The 22,231-nt window shown below is 36.7% G+C and overlaps 1 protein-coding gene across 4 annotated transcripts in view; it reads right to left on the reverse strand.

Moving 5' to 3' along the window:
• The window catches only part of sipa1 (signal-induced proliferation-associated 1), a 54,126-nt gene that overhangs the window by 26,233 nt on the left and 5,662 nt on the right, over positions 1 to 22,231 (reverse strand). For all 4 annotated transcript variants that reach the window (XR_014029632.1, XM_081358778.1, XM_081358776.1 and 1 more), the window contains exons 2-4: positions 4,840 to 6,486; positions 1,648 to 1,772; positions 813 to 1,001 (exon numbers count right to left, since the gene is read on the reverse strand). Coding sequence is in view for 3 of the 4 variants with exons in the window: in XM_081358778.1 (XP_081214904.1) it covers positions 813 to 1,001; positions 1,648 to 1,772; positions 4,840 to 5,959 (1,434 nt within the window). In the remaining variant the exon portion in view is untranslated. The remainder of the gene's footprint in view (positions 1 to 812; positions 1,002 to 1,647; positions 1,773 to 4,839; positions 6,487 to 22,231) is intronic.

Consider the following 22,231-nt stretch of genomic DNA (forward strand, 5'->3'; position numbering starts at 1 on the left):
TCAGTCTTCAGTGTCACATGATCCTTTAGAAATCATTATAATTTGCTGATTTAGTGCTCAATTACTCTGAATTATTTTTGGTGCTCAATTATTAATAATAGTTTTTATCATCAACATATAAAACAGTTTTTGCTACTTAATATTTTTGTGGAAACTGTGATAATTTTTTCCCCCAGGATTCTATTATGAAGAGACAGTTCAAAAGAACAGCATTTGTTTAAACAAGAAATCTTTTGTAACATTATAAATGTCTAAACCGTCACTTCAATTGAATGCATCCTTGTTGAATAAAATATTAATTTCTATTGTTTATTAAAATATCTTACCTCAAACTTTTAAATGGTAGTGTATCGCGGTTTCCACAAAAATATGAAGCAGCACAACTGTTCTCAACATTGATAATATTAAGAAATGGCTTTTATTAGCAGCAGCAGCAGCAAATCAGCATATTAGAATGATTTCTGAAGTATCATGTGACACTGAAGACTGGATGAATGATGCTGAAAATTCAGCTTTTTCATCAAATGAATAAATTTAAATAAATTACAGTTGAAACCAGATCTTTTGAAATGTAATAATATTTCACAATATTACAGTTTTTACTGTATTTTTGATCCCATAAATGCAGGCTTAGTGAGTAGAAGAGACAAACATTTTTAATTATTCCAAACTTTTGACTGCCAGTGTCATATATGTATATCCATACATGCATTCTGTACGCACCTTATTTCTATTAGTGTTTCAGTAACCTTCAAACACGAATTGTAAGTTCACCAGAACTACAGAAAGCAGCTCAATGTAAAATCACTTACCCCCTGCTCATCCAGTTTAAGGAGTGTGTCTCTGACTTTAGGGGAAGTGGAGGCCAGTCTGAGGCAATGTAGGTTGAGATCAGGCAAAATAAACTCCAGCAGTCTCTTGGGTGAAAGGCCGCGTGGCGTGGTGTGACGTGCAGCGGAGGGAACAGACTCCTCCAGGATTGAACCTCTCAGGGTCTTCAGCTGCAGGAAAATGACAGGGACAAGACCAATCCATGAGAGCAAAAGACATGATGTAGACTCAAAGGGGTTATATCATATATATTTTATTTATTTTTTCCCTGAGGTTGATCATATTAGTCGTGTATTCAAAATTATATAAAGGTGCAGCTTTAAAACCTCATAAAAAAGGTTGCATTTTAAAATGAACCTCTACCTCCTAAGAGGCCATAGTAGCAATGTTTCTTTAAAAGATACTAATTTATTTTTCTGTCTGTCAAAAGTTCAATACATATCTTAATCTATGTAAAGTACTGAGTTATGGCCTGGAGCTTTTAGAGGTAGTGAGTAATAATGTAATGCCATGAGTTGTTGTTGTTTTTCTTAAAAGAGAAAAATAAATGAAATGGTACATTTGTGTATGAATTTCCTTGTGATCTCATTAATTCTAAACAAAACCATAACAAGCAAAAAAGTGTAAAGACAGAGGGTGGAAAATTGTCTAATTTCTGACCATTTTTTTCTAGTGGACATTAGTTGCAAAAGTGGACCTCAAGGAAAATATAAACATGATAAAAGTATAGGATATAATTCCTTTAAACGAATGAGTGAAAATGTTTCAAAATGTCTTTTTCGACTTATTCTGTGTGTGAGAGAGTCTTGTATTTACTTCAGTGGTCCTGAAAATGATTCTGTAGTTGTACTGGGACCCACTTGATCCCTCTTTTTCCTCCCTGCGAAAACTGACAGCCACTGGCCCCAAACGCTCGTCGATGCCAAAGAAATTCTGATGGTCTGGTTTACAAGAAAGAAAAGATGTTAATAATTAATACAAAATGCTAACAATTAATACAAAATGCTGTAAATAAATAAATAAATAAATAAATAGTGAAAGTGAAAACAATATAAACAAACACCAGAATATTGAACACTAGAATAAGAAAACTATGATTGTGAAACCTTTAAAGGCTCATTACAGAGATGAATAAGCATACTTGATAGCCACACTACTGTTTGATAGTGTCAAGAGTCTGAGTGAACTGTGTTCTTCCTGCATTTATTTTTAGCTTTTTTTTTTTTTTTTTTAGCTTTTTTCAACATACTTTGACATCAGATTTGTATTGATGTCTTTATGTATGAACATATTTGTCAATGTTCAGAACTAGATAGCCAATAGCGCTTTGTCTACGTCAAAGCCTGGCAAAGCTGCACTTTACAGCTTGTTACAGCCACAGTTGTAATAAAAATGAAGGATAACAGATTCCCCCCTATAAGATTTAATATGCAACCGTTTCTACAGTAAAACTGTGAAATTTTTGTAGTGAAATGTGTAGTTTGATTTTTTTTTTATATATATATATATATATTGTGCATTGCATCCTTTGCAATCCTATACTAGCATTTGGTTAGACAGAAAATAGAACAATAGTCTGACGTGGAGAATGAGTCATCAAAATTGTTGATCTGTCCTCTCCGCTTAAGAGCTGTAAGAGCTCCGCTGTTATTCACTAAACTTTTGCATCACATTTGATGTGCAGGGGCCTTTACAGTCATAAATATTGGTCTTAGAAGACAAATAAATACAAACGAACAAGAAGGAATACAATAACAGTATGTTGGTTTGACAAAAGCAATAACAGACATGGATACAACATGGTTAAAAAAGTTAAAAAAGGTTAAAAAAGTACAAAAGCTGCACCTTACAACAGCTTGTCACGGGGCTAAAAGAGACAACTCTGTACCTTATCTACCCCTAAAAGTTGCATTTTAGTAGCATGGGTGTCAAACTCAGTTCCTAGAGGATCACTGTCCTAGAGTATCAGCTCCAACCCTAATTAAACACACCTGGACCAGCTAATGAAGGTCTTCAGGATTACTAGAAACAGAGATGTGCTGCGTCCCAATTTGCATACTATCCGTCCAAAATAGTATTTGAAATTAAAATGAGTGTGTCCCAAATTGTAGAATGTTCAAATGAGTATCCCAAAGATACCCCGATGGTGTTAGAATTAGAAGTGCAGATCTGTGCACACCATAGATATGTATGAGTAGATTCCACATTCCACCACTCCAGACACGTTGACGCGCCCGCCTTCTGGTTGTGAAACTACCGAGTTTTAAATTCCCGTAGAAATGGTATAACCTTTCACAGGTGAGAATGTGTTGGTTTGTGTTTTTATATTTATTAACTCAATAATCATGTTTTTACTATGGTACTCCTTATGTTTTTACTTTTACTATGGTAACTTTTTAATGTTGTGTCAGCTGACACTTTCATCTTGTTGTATTGTGTTAGTTTAGCAAATTCATCTGCTGAAGTCTATTTCAAAGATATTCATACATGTGTCTAACTACGGTTGCAGACGCTCAGTCAACTTGCTCTCGAAATATCACCGACCGCTCCAATATGGCGGACAGCTTACATTTATCGCCCCGTTGAAACGGCCTCTAATGAGGCATCTATGTACATATACATATATATCTATGATGCACACTCTAATAGCTAATATTGCTCACAGTTCATTACACATTACAGTTTATTACCGCATGAAAGACCCACGACTGGCAGATCAATTTGATACTACATTTCTCTCAGAAAGGGTAGGAAATTAGTTTGAATGTGGAGGATTTCAACTTTGACAAGATGATTGACAGAGCAGTCTTAACGGTGACAGGATGCACGTAACTGCGACAGAGCTGTACGTTAAAGACACAATTAGGACGAAGTATTATATATCCCAAAGCTTGCCTACTCTTTTGTTAAACACTCAAAAGTATGTACTTTTTCTTCACAAAAACAGTACATGCTTGTAGGGCATAGTATATGTAAGCGAACTGGAATGCAGCAATGGTCTTATTATTGGAGATATGAGGGTCTGTGGCTCGAACATTAGAGGAAGCGTAATGCTAACTTGGATCACGTGTGACTTGATAACCAATCACATTACAGCCTTGACATCTTTGAATTTCATTCAGAGTTGAGCGACAGTCATTCACTGTTTGCAGATACCATAGAACTGAGTGAGAAGTGCCGTAAACTGAATCATACCTGTCGCGCAATTGTCCGTGGCTCTTATGAAACAGTATTTGTTTAAAAATAGATCAATTCAAAATGAATGTCTAAGAGCAAACATGTTTGCCGATGGGCTGTCTAGTCATTAAATAAGCTATTTCCTCACAAAAGTGGTTAATTCAGTGTAGTGAAGCCTCTCCTCCATCCTTTAAAACAACAAAAAACAAAAAAAAAAAACATGCCTCTTGACTCCTTCCCTAAGTATGCTTTTTTATGGCTAAGGTTGCAGGCTTGCCTTCAAGTGGCTTTGCAAGAAACTTCCAGGCAGGTGGCCCTCCAGGAGCAGAGTTTGACACATGTGCCTTACAGTGTTTAGTAGTAACCCTTAAGGCAGGAGTTTTCAACCATGTTCCTGGAGCGCTCCCAATACTGCACATTTTGCATGTGTTCTTTGTCTGATTCACGCATTTCAGGTCTCGAGTCTATACTAATGAGCTGATGATCTGAGTCAGGTGTGTTGATATCTTATACCTTAAGATAAGTTCAGTTCCAACCTTGCTCCAACACACCTGTCTGCAATTATCAAGTGCTCCGGAATATCTTAATTAGCTGCTTCAGATTAGCTGTTTGATCATGGTTGGAGCTGAACTTTGCAGGAAGGTAGATCTCCAGGAAAAGGATTGGGCACCACTCTTTTAAGGCTAACGCCCAAGCTGTTGTACCCCTAAAAGTAAAATTTTTGCACATTTATTCTGAGTGAAGTAGACTAAGCAATGAAAACGAGTATATGATATGTTTCTTCAAAAAGAGCAAACAAGCAAAAGTGGTTCGCTACACACACACCCTCACCTTTCATGTAAAAGTACTTGTGATAGTAACGAGCCCCAAGGTCTGCGTGCTCTATGAAGTAGTTGCTTTTCCCCTGGGGCTGGACGTGGCTCTCCCTGGGCTCCTCTAATACTGAAACAGCATCATTGGGGCTTTGAAGACTCCTCCACCTGCACTTGCTGTGCAGGCCAAGCCCCACGCTCTCCTCGCCACCCATCTCATTCCGAAAGTGAGGACAGCTGAGCAGGAGATCATTATCATTCCCATCTCCTTCATCCAGCAAAGACTGCTCTACATCTTCCGAAGTAATCCCACTTCCCGTGCCGCTCCCTCCACCCTGAGAAACTGAGGAAGGTGTGGATTGAGAGAGCGGACGGAGTTGAGAGGCAGCTGACGCACCAGATGTGATGTTCTTTTTGCGCCCAATACTGTCCCGATTAGTGGCAGCCTCCGACAGGTCGAAGAGGATACTCTGTACGTCATAGTGTGCAAAATTGCGCACCCAAGCACCGCCTGGGACTTGTTCACACTGAAACTGAGTGGCCTGCAGAGGGGACTGTTTGGCCTTTTTACCGAGCCCATCTGGTTTCGGGGGCTTGACTGGTTTTGAAGTGTCTACTGCTGGAGAACAGTTTGCTTGATACAAGCCGTCCACCTCAGGAGGTGCCTCTTGCAGCCCCAAAAGAAGAAACGGATCTCTGAAGCGCAAGGCATTGGGACTGAGAGCGCCTTGTTCTTCGGCACCAGGATCTACGCACTGTGTCTGTCGCTCAAGCGAGGAGAGGCTGCCGTATTCTCTGTGGAGGTACTCCCCCTGCCCCGCAGTCAGAGTTTTGTCCCCCCCTGCCCGGAGCAACTTCCTCCCGACCTGCCCCGTTGAATCCAAATCGCCAAGGGTGACATCACTGTTGCTGCGCTGCATTATGTGTCCACGACCCACTGTCCTCAGATTCAGTGCAGCTGCGTTGGGTGTGACGCTGTCACAGTTTGTTCCCTCTGGCTCTCTCCTGGGGGGCCATTCGGCCACGACTCGTGTCCGCACACTACCACCATCCTGCTTGGGGTCAAAGTTCACTCTCGCTAGGGGCGGGCGTGGACTCTGCCTGCGGAACTTGCGGATGAAGAGATCGTCTGACTGCATGATGGCCTGATGATCTGACGTTGTGGGAAGCTCTTACTTTTCAGTTGCCCTTGCCCCTTTTTCTTATTTCTCCCCACCAAATTACTGCATCTGTGTGAATAAGTCAGGAGTTTTTGAGGAACTTAAGTGACGGACACAAATGTTTCTGTTCTGGCCATGAACACCTAAATCCTCCAGCACTGCCAGCAGAACTCCGTTCAATAGGTTCCTCATTCACTAAAATATTCAGAAGGGCTGAGCGCAACTATCTTCCTTGGAATAAAATAACAGCCGCGCAGGCTCCATATATGATTTCAACCTCTCATTAACCATCTTAAATTCTAATACACAACAGTACTCTAATCATTAATGTTATAGGCCAAACCCCAGCAGACTGACTATGATTGTATGTGGATTGAAGTTGGACCTCCTACTGACTCCCAGTCTGGTTTATTCTGAGTCAGGTACACCTCGTCATGACTCTCCGTTCATGGCCAACCACAAGCTCTGTGCCTTTAGAGACCACGGCTGCATCCTCCACCGAATTCCTGAAACACAATGACATGTAGGTTATTAATATGTTGTACATGATAATAGATGTTACATAAATAGCATTTTTGTAAATTACACTTTGTGCTTGGGTTGTATGGCAGTACATTAGATTCTGAGTTAAATTCTGCTGTACCGTTTATACTTTGTTTTGTGCAAAGATCTGTGTGGATATTAGTGGGAACGGCTTGAAGTTATTTATACACTGGGAGATCTTGCGGATGAAGAGATCGTCTGACTGCATGGGTTAGGGTTAGTAATTCCACCTACTTCAATTAAAATTTATCTCAAAAAGTGTTAACCTTCCCTAGCCAGTGGAGAACCCTGCATAGGCAACACACGCATCTGCCTAGAACGGCACTATAAGTCAGTACATGACGCAGCTCACACACACACACATAGACAGCTGGTTGGTCTTCTTACCACTTACCAAAAAGATTAATTATCTCTAATCCAGCTTTTTGTTTTGGTGAAACCGTCAAATTAAAATGTAACCAAATGTGCCCCATTCCTGAAATACACACACTGACATACTAATGATTTGTTTTAAATAATGTATAAGCGAGCTGATTTTGACCAAGGGGCTGCTCACAATTAGATCAACGACATCAACAAAAAATATGCAAAATGCAAAAAACATTGAATGTATACATGTAGGTGTGTAACTGAACATGTAATACATAACACCTACATAATGAAATCTAACAAATATTGCACATATGTCTTACACCAAAAAAAAAAAAAAAATTCAGAGGCCTATCTAAACGCTAGTGCAAACAAGACGTGGTTGTTAAGGTAGAACAGTTTTCATTTTTATACACTTCCTTTCAGTCAAAAATAGCATACAGACTATGCCGTACATCAGACCACATCCACCCATCTGACCTGCACAATAGCTGCTCTGCTCACAAGAGGAGGGGGCTTCCTGCAAACTTTGCCAATACATTGGAAAGTACTCATGAAATATGCAACACTGTTTGCCAGGTTTTTTAAGCCCATGTTGCATGATTTTTTTGCCTTATGATTTGGTCTGCTCCCATCCTCTTTCAGAATCTCTATCTCTACATTCTGGTTTGTTGGGTAAAGGAGGGAGAGGAAGATTAATATCACAGACACATGCATGATAAGTTAACTTTGTTTTAAAAAAATCATTCAGAGCTACAGTCTACTCTGTCTGATGCAGCATCACACATAAAGTTTGGCACATGTACAGTAGTTTATTCAGCAACAAAATTAAATCTCATTTAAATTATTATGCCACCCATTGGTCAAACGACCCTGAATACTATGGCAAGCAGATTTGTCTTTGAATGTCACCAGTGTGTCACCAATGTAATTCAGTTTTGACAAGTAAAAATCTAATTCATGTGCTCTACAACTGCATCAGATAACACACTTTCACACAATCAATCAATGTTTTTGATCTCAATGATGACAATATGACTTTTTACTAGGAAAAATTGTATTTTGACAAGACATAATTTGAATTCTATTATAGATCTCAATCAAATTTCTACTTGTTTTCATCATGCAAAACAAAGCTGTTTATCGTTTATTAATTTGTATCTCTTTCTTTCCAAATCTTGCCTGAGATAGATGTTGTCAATCCACAGATCCATTTTCAATGTAAAACTAAATACTATTGTACAATTCATAATTTGAGTCCAGATGACTCCCAGAGATACAGCAGATTCAAGTGTTAATGCTCTGACTGCAACTGATTTAACTCCTGCTACACAAGGACTTATTTATTGGACTTATTCACTGCCCACAACGCTTTATCGCCTGGATGCAATTACCATAATGAGTTGAATAAAGAGCTCTAAAATGCAATTCTGACTATAAGAATGACTATTGTAGATGTCTTTAATTACATTTAATGCATTTGATTATATCTATAATTTCACTTGTTAAGTGAAAAATTATAAAATTTTATTAAAATTATTTGTAGTTATAATAATTCTCACTAAATTGAATCATTTCAGATATCTTTCATTTGACTAGTATAAATACAATTCTGACTACTCAAAACTGAATTATTACTATTAATATTACTTTTTTTTTTTTTTTACAGTTAATTACAGTTACTGTTTCCGGCAATTCTCAAAATGAGATTGTAGTTACCACTGTCAATCTCATTTTGACTAATCAATAACCATAGTTAAAATTATAGATATCTACAGTTAATTAAGTAAATTAAGCAAAGATTTTTTTTTTCTATTAGACAAGCTTGAATTGAACTTAAATTAGAACTTAACTGCAGATATCTAAAATAAAAAGCAAAACAAAACAATGGAAGTCAATGCAGACAAGTGAATTATTAGTCAACATTGCATTGTAAATATCCCCCAAATGAATTATTACAAAATTGCATTTTCAGATATTTTCGAAGTGAATTATTACTAGTCAAAATTAGGGGGTGCACCAATTCTACTTTTCCTTTTCGGATTCCGATAACTCAATTCTGCTCACTAGCCAATACAGATCCGATACCAGGACTGCTTTCTATCTTAACCAGTTTAGAATATCTATACTTCACTAACATGACAACTACACAAAAATGCATTATAAATAAAGAGTAAGCAGAGTCTATAGCTAAACAAATAAATTATATATATATACATATATATATACACACACACACACACAGTTGTTGGAAATAGTAACACAATAGTCTTGTTGCCATCAACACTAAGGCACGTGTACATAGACCCCAAGCAGTGCTCAAGCATCTGCCCAATAAATGCCCTTTTCTGTGTCATACGTGGATTTTTTTTAATATATATATATATATATATATACACATACATACATATATTTTATTTAATTATTTTTAAATATATATAATAATATATTTGAGTTTTTATATAAAATAATTATTACACTATTGCAATATCTAGCCTACATAGAGCCAGCCTAATTTAGCCCTACATTAAGGCCTACATTAACTCAAGCGAGTCTGGTGTTGGCGTAAAATAGCTTCGTGCACATGCAATTTTAATATTTTCATTTTAATACAACAGTTCCACAAACAAAGTTGATATTAATTTAATTTTTTACTGTTTTTGCTATATTTCACGAACGAAAATAGTTCCGAACAAAGCAACACAGTTGCCTTCCTGCAATATTCCTGCAAGGTGTTTCGTTTATGAATATGAATGAATCAGCTGCTTTGAGCGAATCAGTGAATGAATAGTTTTTGATTTTGCCTTGCTTATTCAAACTTGCCGCCACCTACTGGCGGTTTTGTTTAATGTAAAAATACACAGAAAAGTATAATTTGATTTTTTCATTTCATATTTCTATATTAAAAAATGTGCATTTAAAACACTCATTTCATAACATAATTCATGCAACTGTAATTGCAGTTCAATGCATCTAATAGTGTAGTAATAATAGTAATAATAAGTAGTAATAACTGTCAGTAATGCACAACAATGATTTTGCTCATTTACCAATTCAGCATAATGCCAACAAAATAAATATTTATTTTTTATTTGAAAAAATATAAACAAAATTATGAAACTAATTTAAATGTGTTCTACAGTAACTAACTTGAGCACCCGCCACCCAAAATGTCTGTGCAATGCCCTGCACTAGGACAATTTGTTAGCGTTTTGGTCAGATGTAAAAATCAACCAATATTTCATAAACAAAGCAAAATATACAGCTAGACACAAGTGATGCCATTTGGGGTTCTTGCAAAAAAAAAAAATCATTTATTATGCCATGAACTTCGCAAAGTTTGGTAAACCCAACCTTTTTTTTTTTTTTACCTTGACAATTCTGTTAAGACTGTTTAGTCCAGTAATGTTTAGTGTTTGGACCTAATAAAAAAATGTTAACATATAAAGTAGCCTAGCTATAGGCCCCATCATGTTCCAACATTTAGCCTACTCAATGGATGGCTCTATACGTATATCCACAGATGTCTGGGATAAACCCTGCATATCCACTGACCCTAGAACCGCCCCTGAGTAGGCTATATCATGTCTTTCTCAGCATCGTTTTTGTGCTGATGTGCCGTTTCTTTCTTATGAGCATCCATGTACTATATACATTTCATCCAAATGTCGCTAAAAAGAGGGCAGTGTGGATGTGCAGTGAGAGCTGTGTGAATGCAGTTTAATCTGCCTGCCTCTGAACAGACTCGTCTACGCTAAAACAAATCTATATAATTATTATTATTTCACAAATATGATCTCTTTACAATAAAATGAGTGTTTAGATAAGCAGTTTAATTTCATAATAACAACAAAGGCTGCTCGCACGATATGAATCATTGCTGCTACATGCCAAGCGGAACAGGACGAAGTAACCGAATGAACAAAGAAGCAAACGAGCACATCCTTTCTCACTAACAGGACGCTGCTACTGTCTTAATGCCGGTTACATCAGTGGCATTTGGTGTCACTCGCATTAAAAATAGCGGTGTCGAATGAAACTCACCAACAACAAAGCGATGTCTGACAGCTGTCTAGTCTCTCTTTCCCCTCGCGTAATTCTTGTCGAACTGACGTCTTTTATGCTAAACCTAGCTCGACGAATATGCCGTTTTTGCACAGCGACTTCCTGTGATTTGCAACCTCGAGAACAGGTGCAGTGGTGCAGCGAGCCCTTCCGATGCGCGCGCCAGTGAAGCTCTAATACGCGAGCACTGCGGTGATGTATTTTAAAGGTGAACGACGAGGATTTGACGGTTTCATCTCCTCTCTCTCTCTCTCTCTCTCTCTCTCTCTCTCTCTCTCTCTCTCTCTCTCTCTCTCTCTCTCTCTCTCTCTCTCTCTCTCTCTCACACACACACACACACACACACACTCTCACACATGTCCTGATCTTATTTCACACTCTCCTTTCTTGAAATAGACGACTTGTTTCTGCAGATTTAGGGGCTAACGCACACTGAGCAAATGCAGCAGAACCAGAATTCCCAGTGCTTCTCCGTCATATATTGTAAAGTAGCAACTGAAACATTTTGTGTGAACGGTGTTGTGTGAATTTCGTCCATTTCCTCTTTCTGATAAGAGTAAGAACTGAGACCCCAATCACTCCACATATGTATGTGGTGTCAGTTTCACTTCCAAATTTCTGACATTAGACAATTTAGTAGAACTTTTGATGGTATAATCATTTGAGACACATTTGCACAAGGCTTTCGTCAACCCACTCAGGTCCTCTGGTACAGCCTAATCAATTGGGCCTTTTTCATGTGGCATGTTTCGTTTTTAGTCATTTATGTTTACACTACATAAAACATTTAGGATGCATTATCAAACATCCTAAATATTTAATAGTGTCAATATGATTATCCTGCAGCCTCTGTATTCTCTCAACTGTTTTCACTTCAAAGTGCATCACCTGTTAATGTGGGTTCAAGCATGATTAATTGGTAGCTGAAAATAGATGCAAATTTAACGTCTCTGTTAAAACTTTCCACTTTCCCACAACCCCAACTAGAGCAAAGTAGTGTTTCAACTTATGTAGCCTAGGCGGCCTTTTATGGTTTGAGCGAGTACTTTGATAAGTATCTGTTGAGAACATATGTTAACAAGAGAGAAAGGAAGCAAATTTATTCTATTTAATATTGTTTAGTCAACTGCATTTAAATGTATACATGTACATATAAAGAGACAATCATTTTCAATGCTGTTTAAGAATCTACATAGTATACATCATTGCTGATTGACAACTAAACATTTGCATTTGCAACAGGGCAGATTTTTTATTCTGTTTGGTTAAAAGCTATGTTTGATTTAGGATGAAAGATCTTCCACTCAACTTATAGGGTCAGTTGACTGAATAGCCTAATTTTTTCACTGGCAAATCTGTGGAAACACACATGACAAATCTCTGGGCACAAACCAAAAAAGCTCTTAGAGGCTCTTGGAATATCTCAATTAAAAATAAATAAAATAAAGAATTTTTGTATGGATTTAAAAGCTATATCTAGACATATAATTTGTAAATGGACTTGAAACTAATTCTTCTGTTATAGGTTGAAATAAAATAACTTCATTTCTATATAAGCTGAATTGATTACTGAAAATTCTAAAAACACTTACAGCATTTACTGAGGATTTGTTGTCATGTTATGCTTTTGTAAATTGCAATGGCCCATAGGGGCCTATGTAAAACACTTAAACCATATCAAGTTGCCACAATACACAGCTTGCTAAGATGCAGTGTCTCTTACAGTTTTAAATTCCCTATTTGCAGTGAGGGATTAAACAGAGAAAAGGCTTAAACAGTTTCAGTATTGAGGGCTTGAATATTGTCCTTACTGAAGGTTTTGATGCAGCATCCAAACTGCACCTAATGGAAATACATGCTCCTTATCTGTCAGTTACTTCGACACTGTGTCAGGTACTTACACTTGGAAGCCCCAAACACCTCTAAAATTTTGAGAAAAAGCCAATGAGAATTGGCGAGTGGAAATCGCATGTGCCACTCCCCTGGACTTACGGGTATAAAAGGAGATGGTGTGCATCCACTCCTTCAGGTTTGTGCTGACGAGCAGAGAACGTGTGCCAGCCATTCAGCGAGGAGTTCAGTGTTGTGACAGGAGGTCACTTCGATGTTGTGTTGAGTACTGACACTAGGGGTCCCAATGGAAAGCACCCAACGGCTGAAACGAATTACAAGGTTTTGGTGGTGCAGACCAGTAGCTTGCCGGGTAACAAGTGCACTTGCAACATCGTAACCTTCCCAACACGCCACGTAAGCCATGTAGTCCATCGAACAACAAGGGGATAGAAAGGACAGTGGGACAACCCTATTACAATGGCGCGACGTCAGTCAGTCTTTTGACCTTTTCTCTTAAAAAAAAAAAAAAAAATGAGACGTTAGCACTAGAGAAGTGCTCTTCCTCCTCAGTAGGAGACCGAACACTACGGAGGCCACATCCTACCCGAAGAGAGGTTTGTGGAGAATACATTGCATGGATTAACCAACCGGGAAGTAGCACACTACAAACACAGTGACTGGTGACAGAGGCGGAGCTCGGCCTAGGCTAGGGGAAGACATGAGTTTACCGACCGGGGTGCGACCCCCTAGTGTCAGTACTCGACACAGCATCAAAAATAGATTAAACACAGGTTAAAATAGAAACCAAGACTTTCATCTGCAATGACAAGTTACAAGTTACAATATACTCTTATCCAAAATGTAAATGAACTTATAGGGTCAGTGTTGACTGAGTAGCCTTATTTGGCAAATCTGTGTAAAACATGACAAATCTCTGGGCACAAACATAAATTAGGGTTACAATATTTTATGTATTTATCTTAAAAAATGTTTTGCCCAAAACAGCTCTTAGAGCTCTTGGAATATCTCAGTTAAAAAATAAAAATAAATAAATTGTTTTTGTATGGATTTAAAAGATATATCTATAAATTAAATGCCTGACCTTCTTTTGAACTAATTTGTAAATGGATCTGAAACTAATTCTTAAAGGTTCACTGTGTAATTTTTAGCGGCATCTAGAGGTGAGGTTGCGAATTGCAACCAACAGAAGTTACGGTGGCCGACAGGAAAATATGTCATCGTCTGAGACAGCAGAGAATAGCCAGTAAAGCAATGAGGTTTCTTTACAAAGGTAAATTAAGAAATTAGGTTTACTTAATTATTCAGTAATACTATATGTTATTAGTGAATATTATTGTTACTGGTTCATCACTGTGTCAGTGTTTTATTCGCTGACTTAAGCTGGCTTCTTTGCACGAAGAACAACATGATGAAACGCATTTGTCTGTTTAGGGCTAAACATGGCGCAAAATGGCTATTTCAATGTAAGGGTGACCAGTGATGAATGTAGATAAAAATTGCTCATTCTAAGGTAATAAAAACATATTGTTCATTATGTAAGGTCTTTATACAACACTGAAAACATAGTTATGTATATGATAATGCATTTCTGTCAACAGATCCTCCTAAATAGTACACAATGCACCTTTAAGTTATAGGTTGAAATAAAATTTAATTTAAACTTTAGCTAGCTGAATTGATTACTGAAAATTCTAAAAACTCTCACAGCATTTACTGAGGATTTGTTGACTAAGGGAATGCAAAGTATTAATATCTTAATTTGGCAGCAGTTAAAATAGGCTGCTGTCACTTTAAGACCTAATGCACGGATCCATTACACGCCACTGCTGAAATCCACCCGCATTTGGCCAGTTATACTGTTACTCATGTGAGTTCTTTCTGAACTGTTTATGTTCACTTAAAACATAACTGAATGCGTTTATGTAAATACTCACCAAAACCTGCATTTTGACATTATTTTGTGTGTATTTGCCTGTTTAAGCGCAATAAGCAGCGAAAAACAAACTAAATTTAGTACTGAGACGCGGCTTTATGTGTGCGCACTTTGGCTTTGAACACAAAATTTGCGGGAATGAGTAAAATTATGTGCAGTACGTGCAATCCTACACCGAAATAACACCTACAATATTCACCCAAAGCAAGTGAAACGAGTGAGTGAGGGTTTGTGTGTGTCAACTCACTGTTTACACCTGGTATTAGGATGCGTTTTGGTCGATTGGATTCAAGTGGACGACACTAAATACATGTGTAAACGGGCTCTAAAACATTTTAAGCTTGTCCACTTTCTACCACTTCCAGAGGTGGTCAAAAACGCATTCGGCCGGATTGCGTAGTGGACACGCTCATGTGGTCAAATGCCTTAAAGCTACACTGTGTGAAAGTTGATTTTTAGCAAAAAACACTTTGTGCTTTCAAAATTATACGTTCTCATTAATGTGTAATCACTTCAACCAACTAATTAAGTATTCTCGTAAGTGTATAATCTGCCATTTAGAATACATACGAGCGAGTCGCTCGGATGGCGGCAGCCATGTTGCGCCTCCATCTTGAAAATACATTAGCCAAAGAGGGACATACCTGGAAATTCAAGCTTCGCCTTTCGCGTTTTGACACTCAGTGGCGCCGTGACGAATGCGAGAGGGAGATTTCTCGCGACTGCTGGCAGATTTGAATTAATACGGCCACTGTAGGAGTTAAAACACCCTCGGAATGGGAGGGGCTAGAAAGTAATATTCAGTTAGTAGTCATAAACAATTTCACCGCTAGATGGGAGTAAATCCTACACAGTGTAGCTTTAAAACAGTCAATAAAGATCGCCTACTCTAACGTAATAAACGTACCAAGCACAATGTTCTCTCACCATTCCTGATTTCGTTCAGCATGGTCTTGCGGCTATCAGGGCAGAAACGAAAGCTGCTGCTCTGCGTATGTTTTTTCGATGTCTCCGGGCACTTTCATAAATTGTGCAAGCTTATTTTGTCCATTAGATCAAAAGATCTAATAAAAACCCATATATTTACCCTCTCATAGACCGTCCCCTCAAAGAAATCAGGACAGAAGTGGTTGAAAGTGGACAAAAGAGACGGGTTAAAACAGCAGGTGTAAACGAGAATGTGCCTCTCTCGTCTTGTGATCCGATCGACCATAACGCACACCAGGTGTAAACAGGGCAGAGAAAGCGAGAAAGCGTTATCTATTCTATGGAAAATGAGTTTTGGTAGTACCAAATGAGTACCAGAAGCGTTTCAAATATTTCAGTATCAAAAAATCTGTATTTTTGAGAACACTACATTGCACTTAGTGTATTATTTCAGATGCCTTTTTAAAAGACTACAACTGAAAACTGTATTATATATTAATTATTTTAAGTGTTAAATATTAAGTATTATATGTTAATTTCAAGCCCTGTATATATATATATATATATATATATATATATATATATATATATATATATATATACTGTATATATATACACACACATACACACAAAAAATTGTAGATTGAACAATGGAAAGCAGAGTAAATGTAGTAAGGAATGTAGTGAGGTTGTTTCAGAGAGGCAGTTTAATTTTGACCGTCACCCTTATTATAGGGTCTGCTTCCTGTTTGACAGGAAGTGATGTGAAATGCCAGTTGACCTTTATGTAGGCTGAGAGGATGAAACTGTCATACCATCCTGCATGGCCTATAGAACAAGGTGAACTAAACTTCCGTGTCTATGTGTAATTTCTCTCCACTTTGTTTCCTCCATGCTCACATCATTTGCACTTTTTTAATATATAAGCTCTCATACAATGCTGAATACTGTTTGCTCATTTTTGTCAGTTAGGTTTGTTCTTTTTGAATACGTTTTTTTTTTTTTTTTGCATATATCATTGCTTTCATCTCCACCATAATCCTCTCTTATTATGTTTTTCGTGTGGATAAGCTAAACACATTTGTCTAATGGCTCTGTTTACACCTGGTATTAACATGCGTCTTGTGTGATACAATCACAGGTTGTTAACCAAGACATTTATCACATGTGTCTCAAATGCATCTCCTGTGATCACTTGGGGTTGGATTCAGTTTATGAGAGGATCTCTGACTTCATGAATACAGTTCTCCTCATAAGTTTACCATTTTAAAAATAAACAAAAAGAGAGATTTTCCATAAGACAAAGAATTAACAAAATTTACATAAATGATCCTTTTCAAAATATGCATGGTTTTTATTATTGTGTGTTGCGTCCTCCAGCATACAGTACTTCATGTCAGTCTGTCACTGCAAGTCGATATCTTACTCAAGATGTTCTGTGAATTATTTAGCTCATATTGATCTTTATTTAAAAAAAAAAGACTGATCTCTACAGCGGTGAGTTAAATAAAATCTATATTGGCAATGCTTTTGATTGATGATATTCACTACTTAACCAAAATATTGAAAGAGAATAGTTTCACCACTTAAAACATTACAACATCCTGAGTATTAATCCTTTTATAGCTGAATAATGGAATCCAACACTGTCTTTTTGAAAACAAGAATAAGTATTAAAGGTGCATTGCACAAGTCTCTGAGTTTTTGCAGAACTATGCCCCCTCTGGCGACAAGCGAAACTGCAACACTGCAACTGAACGCGCATGACGTCACGCCCAGTCTCAAATTCCGACCCGAATCCCTCTTATTTATTTTACTGTACAGGATTATAGAGGCAATCGCAGTGATCAGAGAAGGGCTCATTCAGCCCATCAGGCAATTGTTTAAGCATGTATATGGGTTAAAAAAACCGGGTATTTTTAACATGAAATGTTGCGCAATGCACCTTTAAAAAAGGGATAATGACAACAAATTAATTATCAATATTTGTATAATTTATTGTGCAGTTATGTTTTGGTTTATTCATATATAATTTAATAATTTATTCAACTTACCCCAGATTACCCCACTTACACATTGACATGTCTCAACCCTAACCTGAGGCAAGTTAAGCTACTATAGGACACTTTTTGACAAGTCACATTATAGATTTATTTTTAAAATTTCAGTTGGGAGAAATGAAGAAGTAGCCTAGAAATCTAGACGCACCCTAGCGGCAGCAAAATGTATTTTGCAGCCAGGGTAGTCTAGCAACTCTCCATTGACTTTCGTGCTGGAAAACCCTAAATTGGGTCAGGCCAATCACGTCGTGTATAGAGTAGGCGGGGGCAGGCTTAACATAATGACGACAGAGTTGTGACGGTTCCTACTTGAAAACAAAGAAGAGTTGCTGCTTCTGGCGAACAGTCTTTCGAATTGGCTTTGGCCGCGACTCTGGAGGACTTGGAGTTAAGCTTTTCTTTGAGAAAAGAGCAAAGAACGGCACTTAAGTCATTCTTAAAAAAGGAAGATGTGTTCGTAGTTTTGCCAGCCAGATTCAAAAGTTGAATCTATCAACTAACGTTAGCTCCGCTGTTGGGAAAACGCTCTGGTTGGTTGAAGCGCTGTCCTATTGCGTGCAGAGGGAATTTGAAAGACAGCCGTTTATCCCGCCCCTCGGATTGAGCCGTGTCTATGGTGAGTTGCCAGACCTAACATCTTGATGTGGGTCTGGCTTGCCAGGCTAATGAAGAAGTACACTTTAGTATACTTTTAAAATGAGCACATTATGGAAATAATACACTTTAAAAGAATGTACTTAAGTGTAAATTGAATGCAATGTTTTCAGTCACTTAAGTGCATACATTTTAGTTTAAATTCCTTTTAAAAGCAATTAATTGAATGTTATTGTGCTTTTTTTACCCACTTAAGTATAGGATTTAAGTACATCTTTGTATGTAATTTCATCACTTCTGTTGTCTTTGAAATAGGTTAAAGTGAACAGCCCAATGTACCAAGATGCATTTATGGTAAACTAAAATATACTTTAACGTGATTTCTTTTGCAACTTGTATGTCATATTTTAATTGCACATTTTGCATAATTTGGTATTTTACATGTGCTTTAGTATGTTAGTCAACACAATAAACTAAGTGTACTTCTTTAAAGCATACATAATGATTTAAAATGTAGGCCTACTTTTAAGTGAAACATTTCATTTGACACTGTTACTATAAGCTTTTAAAAGAGTACTGAAGCGTGTTAAGAAACATCGTCAAGAAAGTGTACTCTTTAAGTACACTTAAGTGGCCAAATTAAGATTTGAAGTACACATTCAGTGTAATTAAGTACGCTTCTTTTTCACAAGTTTCCTGATATTGTGTGGTTCATTAGTTGAATCTCATTTCTCTGTGCTTAGAGAAAAACCCAAGTAAAACATTTGCTGTCCCACCACGTCCCCCTGGTACTTGTGCAAGGTCACCCTAGTGCTTGAGGCAACACTGTATTTTTAGCATATGACACTGAACACTAAATAAAAAATAAATGCTATTTTGTGTTCAGTGTCAAAAATATGGTTGCTCGACAACAATAGCAGAGGATTGACAAAAATGAGTCCAAAAGAAATTGTAGTAAATACCCATAATCTTGGAAGGACAAAGAGGTTGACTAAAACATTATTCAGTTATTCATGTGCAAACCATCAGGCCACATTCAGGATATGCTTTAAAAAAGCAAGGTTTTTGCTCCTCCCCCAATGCAAACTTGAGAACAAAAACAAAACCTCAAGCAGGAAGTTTACAACTTGGTTCAAAAGGTTGAAATGATGTGAAAAGTATACAACGACACAGATAGGAGATCCATCAGACATAACCACACTTCTCATTTGAGAAGATAAATGTAACAAATTATGCAGTTGATTGATGCAGAATGTTAAGCTGTTAAATCTGTTGGCTGCATTTGAAATGGCAAGTGTTTTATGAGTTTTGTGTTTGTATAAAGAGGAAGAGGAACTTGCTTGACAAAACAACACAATGGAATTAAGTTGAGTAATTCAAATGAGAGTATTTTATTCCTTATGCTACCATTGTTTGGTTGTTGAGTTCAGGTGACTTCCTCTGTCCATTTTTTGCACGTGTGCCATTGAAAAGAAGAAGTTGTATACTTTAAAAAAAGATTACTTATTATTGAAATAATACATTTTACTTCACTTCACTTTTGAATTGTGCTTGAACTTTTGAATTGAGTAGGACTTCATATGTAATTTAACTTTGAACAGTGTGCTGTCGACTGTACTGACAAGCATTAATGGTCAAATAAAATATACTTTAATACATTTCTATTTGAATTTGTATGTCATGCATTTAAATACATTTGTATTCACACATATGTAATAAGGTTGCAATTTAGTACATTTATTATAAGAAGTTTAGTACATTTATTTAGTACAAATTATAATCAAGTACTTTGCATGTGCTTTAGTATGTTAGTCAACACTTCAACATAAGAGTGATTTTTTAAAGCACGACTAAAGTTTATTAAAACAATGATTTAAAATGTATTAATCTGAGATTTACAAAGTGCACCTTCTAGTGTTAAGAACATGCAGCCATGAAAGTGTATATGGCCTTTTATTTTTATGACTATTCAATTATCTTAAAGTACAGTTTTTTGCTGTTGTAAAAACAATATACTTTTTAAGTTTTTAACTACATGTGCACATTCAATACAATTAAGTGCACTTTAAATGTTTTCACAAGGGTGAACAGTATATGTTCCCTTTACCAAATTGTGTGCATACAGGTTTATGAAAAAAGCCTCCCTTTGGAGCAGTCTGGTGATGAGTTGATTCATAATCAAAGTAAATAATGTTTTTTATTTATTTTTTTACAAATGCCTAACTTCTTTATTATGGCTAGGCCTATTATAGCTAATAGCTTTATATAAAACAGTAGTGGTCTGTGGTATATGTCCTCATGTATGTGTGTATGTTTAAGATGTCTACAGAAATGGGGCTTATTGCCCAAGGCAGGAAGAACAACTGTTCTAATGAAACACACAGAGAGACACACTCACACAAGAAAGGCTATAGTGAGGAGCCTTCTTCCATCACTACATCCATTATACTTCTGTTACACTGTCCACTCTGTCCATACCGATGTCTTTGCACCTGCGACTGCATCTTTTCCTACTTTACATTCTCCTCTCATCTTACTCTTTTTGTTTTTAAACTAATATAAACTTAGAATATCACTCTTTGAAATAAAAATCAGAAAATTAGGTTTTCACAACGATGTCATAAGAATCGTTTTGGGTTCCGCAAAGACACTTTTTCATGGTGTGAAGAACATTTTAATAATCTAAAGAACCTTTTTCCATTCTAAAAAACCTTTTATGGAATGGAAAGGTTTATAGATGTTAACGGTTCTTTATGGAACCCTCAACTTCAATCAAGAAACTTTATTTTTAAGAGCATATGTTATTAGTAAAGAAATAACATTCATCTGCTCTTTTATTTATTATTTTATTTTGAGAGTTAATGCATGTGGTAATATTGGTAAACAATATTTCTTCAGACAGCCTTAGACCTTAGACCATGCAGACATTGCTTGATATGACCTTCCTAGAGCGCCCATTTGCTTGGCCTAATTAATATTAATGAGCTAGAGGTAAGCCGAGCCCTGGGCTCATTCTTCTAGTTTTAAGCACATTTATAAAAAATAGTACAATGATTAAACAATTTACACAATAAATGTGAAAAAATATGTCGGTATATATTTCCAATATGTCGGTCAAAGAGCTCTTCATCTGGAAAGCATCTACTGAGTACAAACATCTTACACTATGAGTCAAAAACATCTTAAAGACATTTCCTGAATGTGAGTTTTAAATCTCACCAGCCTCTCTTCATACAACCCAGTTTTAAGTGAGTTTTGAAAAAGATGCATTAATATAGGATTTAATTTGACATAAGTCAATCAGGCATTCATGGATTAATGAGAATGGATATTTTTCATATTAAACAGAACTTAATGGTGGTGGGGCTTAATACATTATTGGTCATTCAGTGCTTCTGTGAATGAAAAGGGCCAATAATAACAAGACCCGAGATTAAGAAGATGCTAAAAGTTACTTAGATGTAAAAAAAATATATTTTTTATTGTTACATTTTTGCTTTTGAGAAAACAGTTGTAGAGAGACAGGAAGCAATAGGAAGTGGGATCGGGAAGAGACCATGAGTCCGGACTCAAACACAAAGTGCTGTTGCGATATTTGACGATAAGCATAAGCATAAGGCCTTTGTCCATAAGGCTATGACTTTGACAAAATGTAAAATGTTTTATAATGAATATTCTCAATCATGAATATTAATCACATTGCATCAACCAGAGTGATTTATTAAAAACAAAATGCGGACGGTGAAAGATGATCACTAGTCAACTGGATTACCATGTGTGTGTTAGTCTGTTGCCTATCTGCATGGTCAGACTCTCTATAATTAAAGTCACCATGAAATCAAAATGGATAGTTTCTGTTTTTTTTTTTTATGGAATATTTCTGTATTTATCTTAAATGATTTATTC

This window comes from Scardinius erythrophthalmus (assembly GCF_964197995.2).
Source record: "Scardinius erythrophthalmus genome assembly, chromosome: 2".
NCBI classification, from domain to species: Eukaryota; Metazoa; Chordata; class Actinopteri; order Cypriniformes; family Leuciscidae; genus Scardinius; species Scardinius erythrophthalmus.